At 36.2% G+C, this 21,047-nt stretch overlaps 1 protein-coding gene across 2 annotated transcripts in view; it reads left to right on the top strand.

The window, feature by feature from the left end:
* Positions 1 to 16,389, top strand: part of LOC126356301 (uncharacterized) — a 240,019-nt gene extending 223,630 nt beyond the window's left edge. Inside the window, exons 4-5 of one of the 2 annotated variants that reach the window (XM_050007247.1) lie at positions 6,769 to 6,873; positions 16,115 to 16,389. In XM_050007247.1, the coding sequence (XP_049863204.1) occupies positions 6,769 to 6,873; positions 16,115 to 16,279 (270 nt within the window). In that variant the 3' untranslated portion in view covers positions 16,280 to 16,389. The remainder of the gene's footprint in view (positions 1 to 6,768; positions 6,874 to 16,114) is intronic. The other variant, XM_050007248.1, reaches the window with a different exon arrangement.
* The last annotated feature ends 4,658 nt before the right edge of the window (positions 16,390 to 21,047 follow it).

The following is a 21,047-nucleotide window of genomic DNA, read 5'->3' as shown; positions in this document are numbered from 1 at the left end:
CCAACTGCTTCAGCCACCTCAATTATTACATCATTTCATGTAGCATCTGATCCTAGTACATACATGTGAAATGAAACTGTTTATTTACAGTTAGCAAAAGCCTCAAAATTGTCACCCACTTTTTTCTACAGTGTACACAAATGGCCCTGCAGTAACTAACTCCTCTCTTATCTGAGTAGTGTTCTGCTAACACTCATACCAGAACTTTCATTTTTTCTGCATTTCTCAAGGTGTTTACAGATTTGATATTTGTATGGGCATCTCATGATAGTGTCAATATGGCTACATTTGATAATAATCAATCCAGCCAGGAACAAGTCTATCCTACATCATGGATACTTTGCAAGAAAGTAGCTACATTTTTATTTGTCTTCCCTGAGAAGGTGAGTATAAAACTTTCAGCAAGAAAACTGATTACAGTACAAGTGAGAGAGGTCATGGGACAAACTGCAGATTCCTTAGGGTCTTCTGTAATAGTCTGACTCACTTTTTGTGTAGTCACTCCAGACCTCAGCACCACACATTGTCCTTTTAAATGAATTTGTTTCTTTGTTTATAACAGCAACAGGAGCCACATTACCACTTTCAGCAGCAAGTTCCTGCCTTTATTGTTGCTGGGAACATAACTCAGGCATGGTTACAAGTCAGGGAAATACAATTATGTAATGATAACAAGAAATGACTTTACAGAGGACAGTGATAACCAACAGAAAAATAAAACTTATTCCTATCTGCAATGATCCTCAAAGGATGCTCACAACAAGGTGACAGCAGAGAACAAGTGTGCAGTGCTAGTGACATTTACAGTAATTTTTGACTTGTGGTGATGGTGGTGGCAGCTGCAGGATGTTGTGATGTGGCAGCAGCTTCAGCAGCAATAGAGCAGATGATGGCAGTTGCAATGCTGAGGATCCTATGTTATGTGACATCAACCCCTGATGACAACACCAGGTGTCTCATGATTCTGGCATCAACAGTGAGCAGCACAGGTGGTGCAAAGACACATTGTGCTGCATGGACAGTGTGTTGCCATTGGTTGGCTGGTTCTAAGGATCTACTAGGGGGGGGGGCAGGAAAGGGCAAGGTGTGGACAAATGCAACTCTGTGCCTGCAGTGGTACAACCAATGTCTGTATTCACACAGAGTGGTGCCTATGTGTGTTTAATGCCAAAAAAAGAAGTGAAAATACTTCCTGACAAAGTCAATCCAAACTTATCACACTGACTGCAGAAGCCAATTGTGACTACAGGCTAAAACAAAGTGACTACAGGCTAGAACAACATGCAGAACACAGCTCTTGACTGAGGAATTTCATGCAGCAACAATCCACAAAGGATGAATAATTTGGATATTGGATCAAACATTGTGAACTGCGCCAAGTTCTACAGCAGTTTTGCAAGTTGACTAGTTGTCAGGTGATCAGAATCTGTGGACATCTATTTTGTGAGGATAGTTGAAATGAAAACCAGGTGTTTCTTTTGTAAAACTGGCTAATTCTCCAGCTTTATTCCTAATAATTAATGGATACAGCAGCACCTTGGGAGGCCACTAACAGACTGTGTGGACATGGTGTCCAAGAGGACAGGAAAGGATTGTCTGTTGAAGTTGAGAGCTGGCTGACAGAAAAGGCAGAGCTCTAGGCTCCACTGAATTTCCAAGTGTGCATCCGGCTCTCACATGACCACTTTCAAACTCTTGATTGTTGGGTTGTTCCTATTGACACTTGTTCTGGAAACGTTAGTTACCTCATCAACATTGCCGGTCATGTGAGTGGAGTTTGCCTAGGCACATGAACATGGCATGTATTGATGCTGGCATCCAGCTAGTATCTAGTAACAACAATCTTAAACCCAGCTACTGTTTGTATGATGAATAACAGTTTTACTAAAAATAAATCTGTTTTTCATACAGTCTACTGAACCACCTGTACAAAAATATGTCTTCCACAGCACTTTTGTGAATAAGGAGACCACATTCAAACTGACCATTTCATCTAGACTGATTCTAATTTCTTTAATTATGTCCATGAAAATGTGAGTGTTTTTAGTATGATATTCATAGCAACCCATGATTGGCTTAAGCAACTTGCCTACATATTTTGGTAGCCTATAGGTTGGAGAATCTATAGCATTAACAGTAGCTCACAATGGAATGCTTTCTTTGTGGAGTTTAGGTAAACTGTACAGCCTTGTGGCCCAGAAGATTTGCGGATGCTGTATTACATTATGTGACAAGAGGTAGGTGATGTGGCTTGTGATCCTGCATGGATGAGTGAACAGTATGTCTCTCCTCTCAGGTGCTATCTGTGTGGAGCCACCAAGGTGTTGCATGGCTTTCAGCATGGCCCTCCTGAACCTATCAATTCCATATCTGTATGACAGTCAAGGGATTTTGACCAATTATGAGCAGCAGTACCACTCAAAACTAAACCACAGTCTCAATAGGCCACAATCATGCCACTGTCTAATTGCAGCAACACATGCTGGTAGACATTTCTCCTTCTTACATGAGAAATAACACAATCTTCTTGCAAATAAACAACATTTAAATGAGAGTTATGAATTATAAATCTGCTGTGTAATTTTTTCTTACATACAGAATGTAAATAGTGTTACTTCTAGTTAATTCATGCAGTTGCACTGAATGATAATTATTTGCATAAACAAGCATATGTCACATTCCATGACAATTTTTGATGCTTACTGCACACTGCCTTCATGGTGTCATAGTTTTAATAGGCACCAGCACATTTCTTATACAACCATAATTTGAAATAGCTACCGCCACATGTAGAGTGACACAACACTAGAATACAAGAGGTTCACACCCATAGAACTGTTTGTTTATCTACCTACTGAACAGTCCAAAATGTTTGCTGGAATCTGATATTTATAGGTATGAGATTCGTACCAAAATTAATCTTATATTAAAAGGAAATAATGACTATAAATGGAGGATGATGAATTTGCTGCTGTTTTTAAGAAACACATCAGTTGAGTACAAAATGGAGTCTGTCAGCCTACATGTAATTTTTGTAAAAATGTGCGCTTGGAATTCTCAGTATTATTGTAGTTGAGACTTACAGAACATTTTATCTAACTAACTTCATGGGCTAGATGAATTTAAGTAATATTTCAGTAGATCCCAGAACTGTGATATACTGTACTTCTATTCACTTCATATTGTTTTGCAGTTTTCTGTATTATTTATTAGAGGTGAATATATATATGCAGTGTGACCTTTAACTCCTCCAATGAAATTTCAGGGCTTATTGAGGAATATTTTCTGAGCTGAAGGGGTAAGTTTACTGACGAAGCATTGGCTGATATGTTCATAGTGTATTATTTCTTTTGGTATCATGATCAAGTGGGAACCATGCACTATTAGGTATCAGCCCAGGCAGCCAGAAAAATGAATTTTATTAATTTAAATGCAACAACAGTCTCTTGGTGCATAACTTGATGCACAGTGAACAAGCAGGATAATAATCTCTAGGCACATAACTTGGTGCAGCCTTTGAGTCCATCACTGTTCACTGGAATGTCCTTGGAATGGTTGTAGGTGGCCAGTCAGTGGTGGGATGATGTCCCCCAAGACTGAGAACTTTGACACAATGATGAAGGAACGTTCCAAGAAGAGATGCAGAGGAGGCACCTGGTGATGCCCCAGTAGTGTGACATGTCCACTGTAATATGATTTTCTGTCTTTGGTTGTGAGCAGTGTCAGAAATAGGTAGTGTCCCATGGCTTTGTTATGACATTGCGGGTGACGTCCCATGAAATGGTGCAGAGGAGACACTCAGTGATGGCCCAGAGTTCTGCCATGCAGCTGTCAGTATGTTCCTTGATCTTTAGATAAAGGCAAACATCAATCCAGAGAGACTGGTGTGCTAGGTGAAGGGAGTTCCATATTGAGTGAATATGAATGGTTAGTGCTTGGCCATGGAATGGCTCCCAATTTGCAACTAGTCTATGCCCAGGCCGCTGAAACGTGTCACGTCAAGGTCACTCCCCAAGATCCACAGAGTTGCTAATATAACTAACAAACAAGTGAGAAATGCGAGGTGCCACATCTTCTGAACCAATAATAGCACTGAACAAAAGCTGGTTCTGGCATTGACACTGCTATGTTGCCAGCTTCCATGTTAACATTTATGTTAGTGCTCAAACACCTGCTGTCTGCTGTTGTTTTGTGTTACTGCCTCGACTACAGTTTTTGTTTGTTAAATAATGTCACCAAAATGTTGTCGTTCATCAAGCAACAATCTATTTTGCCATGGAGTGCCATTAAATAGTCAGACTTTTGAATTGCTATGGAGGACAAGTGATTTTTATGAGCAACAAAAATGATCATGGGCATGCATCGATTCCTGCCGATGAAGTTTTAGAGTGAACCTCAAAAACTCTAAGACTCAGTGGAACTACAGTTATAAGGAAAGGGGTGCTACTCCAAGACTTACAAGCCAGTGAAGTAAACCATTGCAAAGATACCCCTGTGGGAGAAACAGTGTATTTTTAAGTACTCTGGGAAAGGAAAAAAGCTGCCTCATCCTGTTACAGATATTGATTCTTTCCAATCTGATGCAATTTGTCAGCACAAATACAGATACTATAAAAGCAAAGAATGCCCCACAACAGCAAAGCTGCTAATTTCTTTAAAAGAAAGTGAACTTTTCTCAGGGCAGAAAATGTCACTTAAGATGATATTAAAAGGTATGGGCTTCTGTTTTAAAAAGCTAGATGGACGAAAACTGTTACTCGGAAAACCTCATGTCAATGCAGCTCATGCCATTTTCTTACACAAAATTGTAGGAAAGGACATACATTATATGGTTAGACGAAACCTGGGTCAGCTCTGGAGAATCTGTTGAGAAATGCTGGACAAATGATACTCTGAATAGCAGTGGTCATTAGCCAACAGGAAGAGGATCCCGATTAATTGTGGCCCATGCAGGATCTTCAAATGGCTTTGTGCCTGAAGGACTTATAGTATTTCGATATAAAAAATCCAGTTACTATCATGAGGATATGGACCACCCATGCTTTTTACAGTGGTTTAAAAATTTGTTGCTCCAGTTTAGTGTTCAAACAGTATTTGTGATGGACAATGCACCATACCATTCTGTGATTTTGGATAAAACTCCCACCATTAGTGACCATAAAGAAAGTATGGTGCAGTTGTTGCAGGCAAGGGACATTGCTGTGGACATGAGCATGACAAAGCTACTTTTATACTTACTCATAAAACAAAATAAGCCTATGATGCCTAAACACATTGTATGTGAAATTGTAAGCAAACAGGGTCACTTGGTAATTATGCTAGAGCCTTATCACTGCCATTTTAATCCATTTGAAGTCAAGGCATATGTTAGAGACTTTTACTATAACAGAAGACTGCTACGTGAAGGTCTTGCTACTGTAGATGCTACCTCATGGAGGAAAAAAGTAGACCCTGTTGCTAAACTCATAAGAGAAGCACAGACTGTAGACAACATAATAAATGAAAACAAACAATTAATGATTTCTATTAATGATGATGAGAAGGAGGAGGACAATGGTTTGGCACCAATTATGATGATAGTGAAGGAGAACTGGATGGACATCATAAATTGGTGAGTTTAAATATATACAGAATTAATTCTTTCTCTCTGCAATTGGGTAGGCTATGCATGTTTTTCTTTATTTCTTTCTATGAGTGTGGATAGCGTGTTCTTTGGTATACTTAGGTTTACTTTATTAAACGATGTTTTACATGCAGCTATTACGGTAACAATTAGGAATGACTTTTCATGGATATTGTCATTAACTTCGAGTGTTTTTATTTCCCAGTTTCATATACTATCAAATGCTTTGTCTCCCTCACCATTCTCTCTATTGTTAGAAAAACTTACTTTGTTGCACTCAACATATAAACATTGATTGTAGCTTAGATTTACAAAATGTATATCGGAGTTGTCAGCATGTGCAGTGGCAGCTGTTGCAACCTTGCAACCGCAGTATAGCCAACCACATGCAAGCTGTCAAGTGACATGTTTCACCTGCCCAGTTATAGGCTGGCCAAGTGGCAGCTGATATAACCAGAGACCAGCACTTGGAGGTATGTGACTCGCAGCAGCAATGTGGTGCCAGCAGTGGCAGTGACTCATGTGGCAAGACCGCATCATCAGGAAATGGGACAATCACTGGTGACTGGGGGAAAAACAATCCACCCCATTTATTTGGATGTTAGATTGTATGTCAGTCCATATACAGACTGGGTAAGGAACACAGCCATTCGTGATAAATGGCTGTATGAAAGGTAGTAGGATTATAGACGCTAGCCATATGACACTATAGTTTCACTAAATGCAACAGAAGAATGATGCAGTGGCACTGTTTGAGCTGTTCCTACAGTGACAACAACAGTACTCTTGCATCTGCACATATGTAACTACGAGAAAGAAAATTATTACATGTTATTTTGGAAGATATCATAGGCTTTTCTGCCACTGTGAAGGTATTTTCACAAAAACAAAAGTAATTCAGGTAACAAATTAAAAAAATAAAATTATATTATTACTGTGTAATAAGCCACTGGAGATTATGTGTATCTAATACAAAAATATTCAGAAAATATTCCCAAAGAGTCCAAAAATTTGTCAGTAGGTTTCAGGTCCACTGTGTATAATGGCTCCCATCTTTTTTTATGTTTTACCAACCTTTGTATGTATGTATCTTAACTTTTCTCCATATTAATATATTATTTGCAAACTTTTTTTGCCACTTTCAGAAGGAAGGACTGGCAGCAGAGAGAGGAAGCTCCAGCCAGTGCTGTGAGAACCACAGGGACTGGTGCAGTGTAAAGGGGGCAAGTAAAGCAATGCAGTGTAAAGGTGTAAGTAAAATTACAACTACATCAATGTGTACCTGAATTTAAATAAAGTTCCACAAAGAAGAAGTCATACTGTCTGTGAACTGAATACCTGCTATTAAAGAACAATTTGACTCTTAGTTATTTGTGTTATTGCTTTTAGACTCGTTTAATATGGCATTTGAAATACTTTTAAAAATTCAATTGCTTATGGTGTGAGATCTGTTATTTGATTTCTAAATGCAAGAAATATGAGACTATTCCATATTCACCACAAAATTGAAGAGACTTCTAGAAACAACATTATTATTGACTATGTGTTTGGCAGTTGTTTCAACATTTCAGTTTGTCAAGGAAGTATGTCAATGGAGGACTTGTTCTAAGTATTTTGGCACCTTAGATACACATTGTAATCCAGTTATAACCCTGCCCCCATTTAGATAAATAATGCATCAGTTATAATATATCTCTAGTTGGCTTATTAAAAATTTATAATATATAATTATAAAATTAGTTAGTTATTTGCATGTTCTGTGACTCAACATTGTGACCTCTTGCTATGAAGTGGAATAAGTTAGTCTTATAATACATTTTTTCTGCAAAAAATATGGCAAAACAAAATGTTGATCATTTATGTGATGTATTAAGTTCTGTTTTTTTTTCTCCCACATGTGTTCAGTGATTTATAGTTAACTATGTTCAACCACCCCCCCCCCCTCCCCCCCCCCCCCCCCCCACACACACACACACACACACACATCGCTCGGTAGAACATTAACTAATTTTATGGCCACCACTGGGAAGCTGTTTTGCCTCTTAATTAATCAACATCTAGGTCTTCTATACTGTCCTTATAGCGAGTGCTGTGTTGATGAACTTTGTTTCTCTTTCTGTCTCATGATTTGTCCTTGTATGAATAAGGCAACTGAAAATATATTGGCTGAAAGCATTCAGAACTCCTAATCTGGGAAAAACTGATTTGCAATGGTCAGTTTTTTTTTCCTTGAGTTAATGATCCTCATTGCTTTCTTGTGCAATAAAAGCACATTCTTGCAGCCTGCAGAATGGCATCATAGTACAGCCCATAGCTGATGTGGCTGTGGAATGTTGCATAGTATTCTTCTGTGATATAACACCTTTTTTTGGGTTTCTTCAAGAGGTATAGAACCTGTGAGAGTTTGAAACATACATGTTTAGTGTGCTGTTGCCAAATTAACTTGGTACAACAAAAAGTGCAGCAGCTGAACAGTTGCTGTGTCACCCAGCGCTCCAGTATCAATTAGGCTACATATCATCCTCTGTGTTTCGTGTTCATTAATTTTTATCTTGTTGAATTTTTATCTTGTTGATGATGAACAAGAACTTGGCCTCACTGAATATGGCCCGTACTTGTTGAACAGCTTGAAATACATTCTCCCCTTTTCAGAACAAAGTTGGGTCACCTCTAAACCACTACGTGTATCAATTGGAGCCTACATAATTAACAAAAATTATGAACAATGGGGCCCTATAACAGATCCCTGTGGCACGTTGTTTTAACTTTATTTCACATGAGTCTGCTCCTTCCACTGATACAATCTCTTGCCTTTTATTTATGACTTACATATGTAACTAAGTCAAGTACTGCTGTTGAAGTTGACTTGCCCTTACAAAAGCCATGCTGTTTGTGATAAAAGAGGTTATTTCCTTCAAAATAACTTAATAGCTGAGCTTTAATTATGGACTCCATCACCTGAGTTAGCATTGGTGTTGCAGATATAGGTCTGTAGCTTGAGACTTCATGTGGATTACTTTTTTTTTTTTTTTAAAACTGGTACTATATGTGCTGCTTTCATGAAGCCTAGAAATTCCCTGGTATGGGGGCATTTATTTATTATTACTGACAGTGGTTGAACAATTTCAAAATTATAGTTTTTAATATAGCACAGGACATGCTGTAAACAGCAGGGTTTCCTGCGTGTTTTATTATGTCTTCTGAACACACTCTGTTCCACATTACCTTGCTGCATTTATTTCTATCTTTCACAGCAACTGCAGGAATCAACAATTTCATTCACCATGGATCATTTTACAATGATGTTGGCTTCATCATACAGGTTGTAGTAGTACATACATAATAATAAAATAAACTAATGTCAATACTTTATAGTACACATTTTAAGCATGGCAGTGTACCAAATTACAACAGTATGTTTCTAAAAGCTAATGCAATAAGCTATAGTATAATATAATATAGTGTAGTATGGTATAGCATAGTATACCCTGTACATTGTGTATTGTGTATTGTATACACTATGTAATTACACATGACTTAACCACAACACACAATAATATGTTTAACTAAAGAAAACTTTTCAGTCCTAATATCCTCCTCAGGCATCTCAAAGAATTCTTTAATGTCATAAAATGGATGATCTGACAGCCATCTGTACCACTTAATTTGAAAAAAATATTATGCCCATAGACTGAACATGAACTAGCAGTTTATTGAACATTTTGAGTGGGTTTACTGTGTGGGAATTTCTTGTTCTTGCTAATCTGCGGTGTGGTATGTCTAAATTACTCTCAGCTCTAGTGTTGTGTTCATGTATTTCCCCTCTGGTAACAAATTCTGAAACATTATTTTCAATATAGAGCAAAGACACACAAATGTATAAACTTGTAATTGTGAGTATTGTGAGTCTGGAAAAAGAGGATGATAGTGCTCCATATGACCTCTTTTACATATTATGCATAAGAGTTCTTTTTTGTAATTTTGTGAGTATTCTGAGTCTGGAAACAAGAGGGCGACAGTGTCCATATTACCTCTTTTACATATTATGTGTAAGAGTTTTTTTTGTAATTTCAAAATGTTCTTGATGTGAGGGGAATGCCCCAATAAAATCAGACAATATGAAATATTTGACTGGAATTGCCCAAAGTATACCACCCTAAGTTACTCCAAGCTCACTACCTCCCTTAGTTTCAAGATAAGGTATGCCACCTCGGATATTTTTTCAAATGCAAGGTTGATATGGTCCTCCCAACAGAGTTTTGAGTCAATGTAATTACCTAAGAGTTTTACTGATTTATTTCCTACTTCATTTGATATTCCCATCAAAAGTTGTGTTTTATCAGGATTGCACAGGAGCTTATTGGCTGCAAACCAGTCCAGGGCCTTAACAAGTGTTTCTTTTGTTAGGCTATTCAGATCTGAAATATTCTGATGTGTGGTAAGTAGTGTTGTATCGTCAGCATAACGTACATCAGGGTGGGCTATATTACTAGGTAAATCATTGATAGCTACAATGAAGATGAAGGGTCCACATATAGACCCTTGTCATACACCTAAGCTGATTTACACTGTGGAAAAAATTGTATTTCTGACTAAGACAAATTGTTTTCTGTTACTTAAATAAGAACTTATTACAGCTAAAGTGCTCCCTTTCAACCCATGAAACTCTAGTTTCCTCAGTAGCACATCAACATGAATGCAGTTGAAAGCTTTGCTTAGGTCACATGATACCAATGGTACCATGTTATTGTTTTCAAAAGCTTTTAAGGTTTGGTAAATTATTTCCAAGATGGCCCATGTTGAGTTTCTTCCCTTACAAAAACCAAATTGATTGTTACATAGGATATTGTGTTTTTCAAAGAAGCTACTTTTTGTGTGTCTTTATTGCCTCAAATGTCTTTTAGAATATTGGATCAATGGAGACTGGTCTGTAGCTTTGGGGAAGGTATTTGTCCCCTTTTTTAAAAACTGGGATGACTTTTGATACCTTAATTGCATCCAGAAAAATTCCAAATTCTAAAAATTCATTAAAAATAAAAACTAATGGTTTGATGATTGTGTGCATTGCCTTTTTAATGATGTTATTTAATAACCAATAACAGTCCATACTTTTAGAACTTTGGATAAAGCTTTTATAATATCAGCAGGTGTGACAGCCCTCCACTGAAATACCAGGTTAACAGACAGTGGTGTTCCAACAAGGTCCATTTGCAGATGAATTTGTTACTTAAATACTGTTACTTATTTCTTTAACTGAGTTTGAAAAGTACTGATTTAATTCCTCGGGTTCAAGCAGAGCTGTTGCTATGCATTTTAGTGTATTCCTTTGTTTTATTCTTTGCTATACACATTGCATTTGTTGGGGGGCCTTTCTATATAGTTTTCCAATGTTGGCTTTTTTGCCAGAAGTTCACACTCTGTTCTACCCCTTTGGTAGAGGCTTGCTTATGCATCTGGTACAGCATATGCGTGTTTTCTCTGATTCTGCTAGCTCTTCTGTAAACCAGTTCAGTCTCTTCTGTTTCATTTTACTTGGTTATCTTTTTTTTCTGGTGAGCATGAGTACCATAAATCTGTGTAATTTTTAAAGAAGTTATCAAAGGTAATTTCAGCTTCCCTTTTCCCAGATTGACAGTTATAGATAAAGTCCCAATCTACACTTCCTAATCTATCAATAAAAATATTTATGTACTCTTCCTTTTGCACTCATACCATTACTACTTTAGGTTCTTCAATTTTAACTGATTGCTTCTTACTGAGTGTAAGGAGTAGTGATTCATAATCTGCAAGTCCAGTTCCTGTAAGTCTGTAAAATTTTTCCTCTCAAAATTCATAACAATATTGTCTATGCAAGAATTCTTACGTGTGGCACACTTATTTGTACAATACAGGTCTAATGGTCTTAGCGTATTCAAGAATGACCTAGTGACTTGTCTCCATGTGTTTGCCATTTCTATGTTGAAATCACCACAGAGAGCAATTCTTCTCTTACTCTTCAATATCTTTTTAACTATTAATTCACATTTTTCAATAAACAAATTTACATCACCATCACGCAACCTATATAGACTAACTACCACTATATATTCGTTCATTAGTTTTGCACAACTTAACTCCCGATCTAGTCCTGAGGAGTACATAGACACTTCTATTCAGGAAAATTTTGTTTCTTCTTTGACAAAAATTCCAGCCCCACTATTCTTTCTCTGTTTTCTACATATCATGTCTCCCACAACATACCCTTGGGGAACAAATGTATTTACTTTTTCTTAGGCTAACTAATGCTGAGATACACATATAATATCTACTTGTTCAGTGTGACAAAAATGTTCTAATTCTAAAATTTTATGTATAATACAAAATATGTTAACTTGTAGAAAAGTAAGTAGTTTGTCACTGTCTGTATTCCTCTGAGGGCAATTTGACTCTATATTTGAAGTTGTAGGTTAGGTCCTATTCTTAAGTCAGGAATTTTGCTGTGCCTTTCACTATGTCATATTCATAGTCATATTCATGTGAATTTGCTCTGTCAGTGTCTTTTTATGTGAATTTTGTCCACAACATATTAAATTCTCTAATCATCATTATTACAAGCAAAGCAAAAGCAGGCAGGAATTATAGTTCATATCTCATTATTAATCATTTTAAAAAATAGACAAAACCAGTGAAGTAGAAAATAACGATACAGCATTAATGTTCTCACTACAGCAATGTGAAAGTTAAGCTGCAAAGCAATGACTAAGTTTTTCTATTAGGACATAGTATGCCTGATTAGAAAACTTTTTGTTCTGATAATTGCAGAGTAGTCACAGATCAGGAATAATATCTACACATGTATAAAATAATTTTGATATCTCACAAAGAATGACAGGCAAAGCAAAGTTAATAACACAATATCTAAAAAAAAAATCTTTAGTTCATGTGAGAGCATAGTAATGACAATCAAATGCTTAGCACCATAACTGCTCAAGCTTGCCAATTGAGCAGAATGGTAGCTGAAGGAAACATTGACAGAAGAGAAGAGGATGCGGCACAGAAAATGAAAATTGAAACAGTGGCACGGCTGTTCGAGGATTTAGGCTTACCACTGTACATCACATAAAGAGTGCAGAGACCCATATGTAGTAGACACAAAGACGTATGCTCAGTATAAAAACAATCATAACATATTAAAATTCAAATCTTAGCCAAGTGTGTTAACTAGCACAGTACTTCAAATGATACAATCATTGTTACACAGCCTTGGTCTCTGACATTAACCCTACAACACATAATCAGAATGTCAGTCTGCATATTAAATCATATTGTCAACATAAAATATTATGTAAGGCAGTAAGATTCAGCAATCATATGCTCAAAATCACACAATAAGCAAATACACTAAGTAATTCAATGCAACATGGTAAAGATTTGTCAAAGTGGAAAAACCTAAGTTTATACAGTGACAAAATAAATTTTTCCCAGTCTTTCACATGGATGCAAATTTTTAAACACTTCTGCATATTTCGTTGTCAGGTAGCTCTCTAATTTTGTTCGCTAACGCAATCTGTGGTACATTTTGTATGATACATTCATAGTTAAACCTTATTTTACTTGTGCATTTCATAGCTATTCCTTTCCATAAACTTACTTTAAAACTGAAACAACATGATCTTTTAATGGCAGTAAACAAATTCCCAATGTTGCGGACAACTGGTTCTTTTCTCCTTAAATAACTGACAATTCAAAACTATGAAACTGTTCATCAAAATTAATAACCCCACATAAGTAAGTTACATTCACAGGATTACTCATACAAATATGTTTTGAAATAAAGTGGATGGCTTCTGAATAGTGAATGAATTTAGCAAGACAGCATTCTGTATCTTCTCATTGGAACCAAATATTTTGCACAAGTTTACATTGTTCATTGCAGTATCAGAAAATTTTTTCCAGTTGTATTTCAACTGACTAAAAAATTTACTTGAGTACATCTCACTCTAACCATGCTGCATTTGATGACAAAATTTTGACAGCTTCCAGGCAGATTAATTTTTATGAGATCCAAACAGCTTTTTCCACACAGATTATATACAGGTTTTGTCTAGCTTTTGACATCAATGTAATCTACATAATTACATAAATTGATTGTATGATTTTCAACTTTAGCTACATCAACATTTTTATCGTCATTTTGTACATCCTTTGAACGAGATTCCACTAATTTGAAAGTATGAATTAATTGAAAATTTTATTCCTAATTTCTGTGATCTGTAATTCAAGATTTGAATTTAAATTCCATTTTTAAGTCATCAATCTTAATGTTCCTTCTTCATTACTGTCCACCTCATTATTTAGTTCCTGTTTTGATAATAGTAATTGGCTGGAAAAAAAAACCTCCGGTCAATGCACAAAATTCAGTATGAAAATAAAAAGTAACGATTACTTATCCTTTTGCTGTATGCAGTGTTGTTGTTCCAGCTCAGTCTATCAATAATCACTCTATCCCTCTTTGGATCTTTGTTTAAATTGTTCTTCCAATATGCAATATGATTTTTTAGTTTTTCCAGTTTAGTTTTGTTTGACCTTTCAGAATGTTCTTCAGTTTGGAGATGGTTGCAAATGTGAAACTCAAAACGAGGTAATTGAGGTAATTACAGTACTGGTTCCTATATTCTCAGGTATCCCAACTCCTGCCACCAAACTGTAACATTCTACTACAAGATATTTAAAAATACTGATGAAAAATGGCAAATTTTTTATTTGAGTTCCTATCAGTTTTTGTGGCTTATTACAAAATATCGAAACTATTCATAGTAGAATGCTACTTAACTTAGATTTTATCTATTGTTATAGGTGTGATTATCATCAGTCTTGCCTCACATAATTACACTCCTATATGATTCATTTTGTGTGAAGGAACAAAGTTTACAGCACTCTAATTAATGAAATGATATATATGTGATTTTGGTTTTATCTTCATTAAACTATAAAACATCATTAAGCACATCAATGTTGACAGATATATTGCACAACATGATGAACTGAAGACACAACACTGACTCAGCTGCACTCAAAACTATTCTGCAAACTACAAAGAGGCAAGCTTCACTAGTGGATTATAAATAATGTTTAAGTATCATGATGTAACTTGCTATTGTTATAATGTGTATAATTAAACTCATAATTAAAAATAGTACCCTTACATAGACTCTGGTACAAAAATACATTCTACAAAAAATATAAGTATCTTTTACATAAAATGAATGTTGTTAAACATGTTTTTGAGCATGAAATTTTATCGATGTGTTGGATTAACAGTTAATTTCAGAAAACATTAACTTACTTTTTAGTTAATAAATACATTTCTGTGCTAACCTTTACTCTGAGTCTTGATTTAGTACAGCATACATCTGACATCCACAGAATAAATTTTCTGGGAATGTAATTTCTGAAACTGATGTCAAAACAATGTTCTGAAAATTTATGTGAAAGTATATTTAAGTGAAATAATGAGAATTTGAGAAATGGGAACAAGTCTTTCTCAATGTAATGATAATTATAATCTTACATTAAATTGGAAGCAAGAATTGTTATATTAGCAGTCATTTATAAAATTAATGTTCTATATGTGACCTGAGTATCAGAACGTGCATCATTTCTGGCACTGATAGTTCATTATATGTTTCCTGATTTGCTACATTACAACATGAATTCAGCAACATTTGCTCTGTGAGAGCTTTCCAATTTTGATGAGGAAAGCATCGGATTAAGTAGGTTAATATGCACACTTCTATTCATTAATATCATATAGAATAATTTTTGGTGCTATTTCACACAAAGATATATTGTACTCATTGTTCAGAAACATGCTGGTGCCCATTCTTAAACCTAATCTAGTCAACTGTACTAAAAATCAGCTCTAACAACATCTTCATGATGCACTTACCCTTTTTTGAGTTTATTAGGAAGAACTAGTCACAATTTGAAAACAGTAGTAGCATTTGTATATATAATGTAGTCTCCTTATTTCTGGGATCTATGGAATGTACTGCATGAATGGATGAATGTAACATTAGGAACAAACATGAAGTCCACTCTCCACAACTTCACCTTATTCTAGCACAGAAAGGAACCAAATGTATATCCATAAAAATATTTTACTATTTCCCACGTAAATTAAAGGTGGTGCCAGACAGTGAAATCAGTTTTTAAAAAAATTGAAATAATTTCTGCCTACTTGCTCCTCTGGCTTTGTAGATTAATTAGTAACTAGATAATATCTGTGTGTGGTTATGTTGTACTCATCAAAGATTATTGTAGCTTAAGATTAAAGCAAAAATCCAGTTATGTAAATGATCAACATATAGCCATACTTTCACTGTGAAGATGTATAATATTTTTAAGCCTAGTGGCAAATTTCCACATCATTGTCAGCTGTTGCAGATTTGGTTCACAGAACACACATCTTGTCTGGAACATTCATATTTATATTTTAATTTACTCTTGCAGATGAAAAATACTTTAAGACCGACAAGTGGAAGCTTTGAACAATTGAACAAGACATCATCTAGAAGAATATGTTCAACTTCTGTAAAGAAAAGCCTTGTTGAAGAAAAGGAGCTCATTAAAAAGGTTAAATCAGATGTAAGAAATGGAAAAATCTCACATGCATAATGCTATAGCTTTTGTCCATGGTATATTTTATAACAAAATTTTTAATTACTTTTTTGTACAATCTTATCAAACAGTACAGCACTTGATTAAATAAAACATAAAATGCACAATATGGTTTCACAAAGTTCACTGGCTTGAGGCTTTCCTGATACATTAAATATCTTTGAGTCCTTGGGCACTCCATCATCATTCAGTATTATGCCTGAAAAGCTCAACAATACAGGGTGTATATAAAGTATGTGAACACTTTCAATTATTTATTGCACAAGAACCAAACATTGTACAGATATCATACATATGTCATTCTGAAGAGAAACCCTGAAAGTTTTTTTTTTCTATGTATACCGTCACAACATATTTTGGTAATTTGCTGACAGTCAGTGCTAGTCACAAACATGGTCATGCCACAGAAGGGGAGAGCTATTCCATAAAATGGACTCCCCCAACACAAGATCTCACTCCATGTGACTTTTTTCTGAGGGGACACATTAAAGATCAGGTGTATGTGCCGCCTCTACCACATGATGTAGCAGATCTCTGGGAGAGAATACAGGAAGCAACTGCCACAGTTGACAATGCCATGCTGGGAGGGTTGGTTCAAATGGCTCTGAGCACTATGCGACTTTACTTCTGAGGTCATCAGTCGCCTAGAACTTAGAACTAATTAAACCTAACTAACCTTAGGACATCACACACATTCATGCTGAGGCAGGATTGGAACATGCGACCGAAGCGGTCACGTGGTTCCAGACTGAAGCGCCTAGAACCGCACGGCCACACCGGGCGGCCATGCTGGGTGGGGTATGGCAACAATTCAATTACCATATTGACATCTGCTGGGTCACTCATGGCTTGTAAAAACAACTTTCAGTCTCTCTCTTAAAAATGCAATATGTATGACCTCTGTTCAGTGTTTAGTTCTTGTGCAACAAATAATTGAAAGTGTTCCCTGACTTTATGTACACCCTGTATTCATTATTTTTACCAAACTCCTAAATGTATTGTAGCACATCGTGGTTGTTTGTTAATGGGTTGAGATACTGTTTTGATACTGAAGATAATGGATGATGACAAGATGTGGATTGATATATTGATTAGATTTTTAAGTTTAGAATAGGAACAGAGTGCTCAAGAAAGCAGGAGTGCGTTAAGTACTCAGAAGCAAGTAAATGTGGAATGAATTCAAGCTACAGAGAAAGGTTTGTAAACGTTATTCTAGTCTAAAAAGGGAATACAAGTACTCATTTCAACATACATATTTAGTAATTAATTGCCAGACATTACTGAGATATTATAAGTCATTCTATCATATTTTTAATCTATGTTTAAAAATGTTAATAGTATGAAAGGTACCAAATCATACTGATATGGGAAACTGAAATAAATGTTTCACTGACTACAGTTTTAATGTGTCTTTCTCTGAAATTTAATCCTAGTAGTACATTTTTATGGCTTAAATAGGTACAATGCATCAGCAATAAACAGTGAAATACCCTCATTGCCAACTCCTGTGCATCAATCATTAACCAGTGAATATCTAAAAAAGTGAGAACTTACAATATGACTTCTGTAAAATCACAGTGATAACTGGAAATGAGCTTCTAGAATAGTTTGGAAATCTGGTAACAGACAATAACAACAATAAGCAACCCTTATAGAACATTGTGTGTGTGTTTTTAAATCTATCTACAGTGTAAGGAAAAGATTGACTGCTACTCACCATAAAGATGACACGTTAAGTTGCTCATGCACACATGACCATCATCTCTGGGAGCTCAGACCAGAATGCAACTGTCACATGGCATGGAATTAGCAATCTGGAGGGGGCAGGGAACGGCAAGGGATTGCAGTGTATGGATGCTGGGAGAGAAGAGTACTGTTTGACAGAGTGTGCAGGGCCTTAGACTGCCAACTGGTGCAGCATTGGAAGGCTATGGGGCAGGGTGGTGGGGAGAGGAGGGAAAGGGAGGGGAGGGGGAACAGAGTGAAAAAGAAGAGGAGCTTGGAAAGATGGCCAGGCACACTGGCAGAGGGTGGCACACAAAGATGGTAGGAGACAAGAGTAGAGAGGAGGCGATAGGACTGAGGGAGTGGGAAGTGTTAGGTGGAGGGTGTGGGGCAGTATGTTACTATAGGCTGAGGCTAGGATAATTTTGGAAATGGAGAGTGTGTTGCATGGATAACTCCCATCTGCACAGTTCAGGAAAGCTAGTGGTGAAGGAGAGGATCCAAGTGGCTTGGGTTGTGAAGCAGCCATTGAAATCAAGCATGTTATGTTCAGCTGCATGTTGTGACTCAGGGGTCTACTTTGCTCATGGCCACAGTTTGGCTGTGGCCATTCATCCTGTTGGACAGTTGTCTGGTAGTCACGCCAATATAAAAAGCTTTGCAATGATTGCAGTAGAGGTGATATGTGACATGATTGCTTTCACAGGTGGTTCAGACTCTGATAGGGTAGGGTAAGCCTGTGACAGTACTGGAATGGGAGGTTCTGGGGTGGGTGGATAGGTCAAGTCTTGTATCTGTAAATATGATTCCCAATTACCAAATCGTGAATACGCCCGAACTAAAAATTTATCACCATAATGTGCAATCCCTGCGTAATAAGATCGATGAAATTAACATTCTATTAACACACAAACTTAATGATATCTCAGTGTTATGCATTTCTGAGCACTGGCTTAACCCAGAATTTATCCAGAATACAAAAATAAACAAATTTGTCTTGGCTACTTACTACTGCAGGAAAAACAGTAAGCAGGGTGGGGTGGAAATTTACACAACGGATAATGTACATTTTATTACACTACCTGACTTAACTAGGGCAAATGTCAAAAAGGATTATGAAATTGCAGCTGTAAAAATTACTGAGTTCAACCTGGATATTGCTACAGTTTACCGATCACCGTCCAGGAATTTTGAACTTTTCTTAAACAAAATGGAGTCACTGCTAAATAAAGTAAATAAAATGGATTGTGAATTGATAATCTGTGGTGACTTCAATATTGACTTCCTCACGAATAGTGGAAATAGGGAGACCATTTTGAACCTTGCAACGTCCTACAATTTAAAGGCTGAAGTAAAAGCAGCTACCCGAGTATCAGAAACTAGCCAAACAGCTCTTGATCAGTTTCTAGTCAAGAAGAGTTTACACAACATCTCACTAAGAATTTTCAATGCAGATTTTAGTGATCATCTTGCTCAAATATTAAGCATAAAAGTATAAGGCAGTATTATTAACAACATGTCTTTCAGAACAGCATATCGAAGTTATAATCAGCATAATGTGAACTACTTCAACAACTTATTACAGAAAGAAAAATGGCTAGGAGTGTACAAAATGAACGATATAAATGAAAAATTCAACACTTTCATTGATGTATTAACCCATTTCTTTGAACTTGCGTTCCCACTGAAAACATTAACCATACGGGGAAACTCTAAAACAAACAGCTGGATCACAAAGGGAATAAGAGTTTCATGCCAGAAGAAAAGACTACTTCATGAAATATGTAACTCAAAAAATTCCTCACCTGTAGTACGCGCATACTATAAAAAATACTCCAAAATATTAAGAAATGTAATAAAAGCAGCAAAAATAATGCAAAATGATGAAATCATTTATAATTCAGCTAATAAATCAAAGGCTATGTGGAGTGTTATAAAAAAAGAATGCGGAGAATACAGACAACAAGATGAAGTAGCTAAAGCAATAAAAGGACTAAAAAATTCCATATCGGCAGGTATTGATGGTATAGCTGCAACAATGTTAAAGAAGAGTGCATCAAACCTAATTGAAGTACTCAGACATTTATGCAACTGCTCACTTCAGGCAGGCACTTTCCCTGATGTGTTGAAAACATCAAAAGTTATTCCTGTATATAAAAAAGGGGATAAAGACAGTGTAAATAACTACAGACCCATCACAATTTCCTCCTAGATCTCTAAAGTACTGGAAAAAGTGATGTATGAGAAACTTACGAAATTTATTAATAAAAACAGCATCCTATGTAATGAACAACATTGATTCAGAAATAAGAGGTCAACAACAACTGCTATCTATGTGTGCATCAATTCCATCCTAAACCTGATGGACAAAAATCAGGAAACAATAGGAGTCTTTATCGACTTGTCAAAAGCTTTTGACATGGTGGACCATAAAATTCTGCTATAAAAGCTAGGAAGATATGGTATTCGAGGTCTGTCCAACAAGTGGATCAGTTCCTTCCTGACAAATTGTATGCAGGCAGTGTGCATCAAGCACACAAATATTGAACTAAAAACTGTATCTAATCACTTATCTGACTATAAACAAATAAAATGTGGTGTACCCCAAGGATCCATACTGGGACCCCTTCTGTTTCTTCTGTACATAAATGATCTAAGCTTAAATATTGCTGCACACAAAACAATCATATTTGCAGATGACACCACGATTCTACTAAAAGGAGGCGACGATGAACAGTTACAGCAGACAGTAAACATGGTCACGAAACAACTTAGTAACTGGGCACAGAGTAATCAGCTTGTAAAAAACAATAAGAAAACCGTTGCTCTAAAATTCCACAATGTTCCTAACAAGGACATGTTTATCCCATCAGTCTCTATCAATGACGAGCCAGTTGGTAACAGTACTGAAACCAAATTCTTAGGACTTTGGCTGCTGAGTAACATCAGATGGAATAAGCATATTGAATATCTCAGTGCTGAACTGAGCAAAACATGTTATCTTCTTTGTTCATTAAAATCATGCTGTAGTGAGAAAACA

This window comes from Schistocerca gregaria, chromosome 3 (genome assembly GCF_023897955.1).
Source record: "Schistocerca gregaria isolate iqSchGreg1 chromosome 3, iqSchGreg1.2, whole genome shotgun sequence".
NCBI classification, from domain to species: Eukaryota; Metazoa; Arthropoda; class Insecta; order Orthoptera; family Acrididae; genus Schistocerca; species Schistocerca gregaria.
This window is presented reverse-complemented; position numbering and strand designations above follow the sequence as displayed.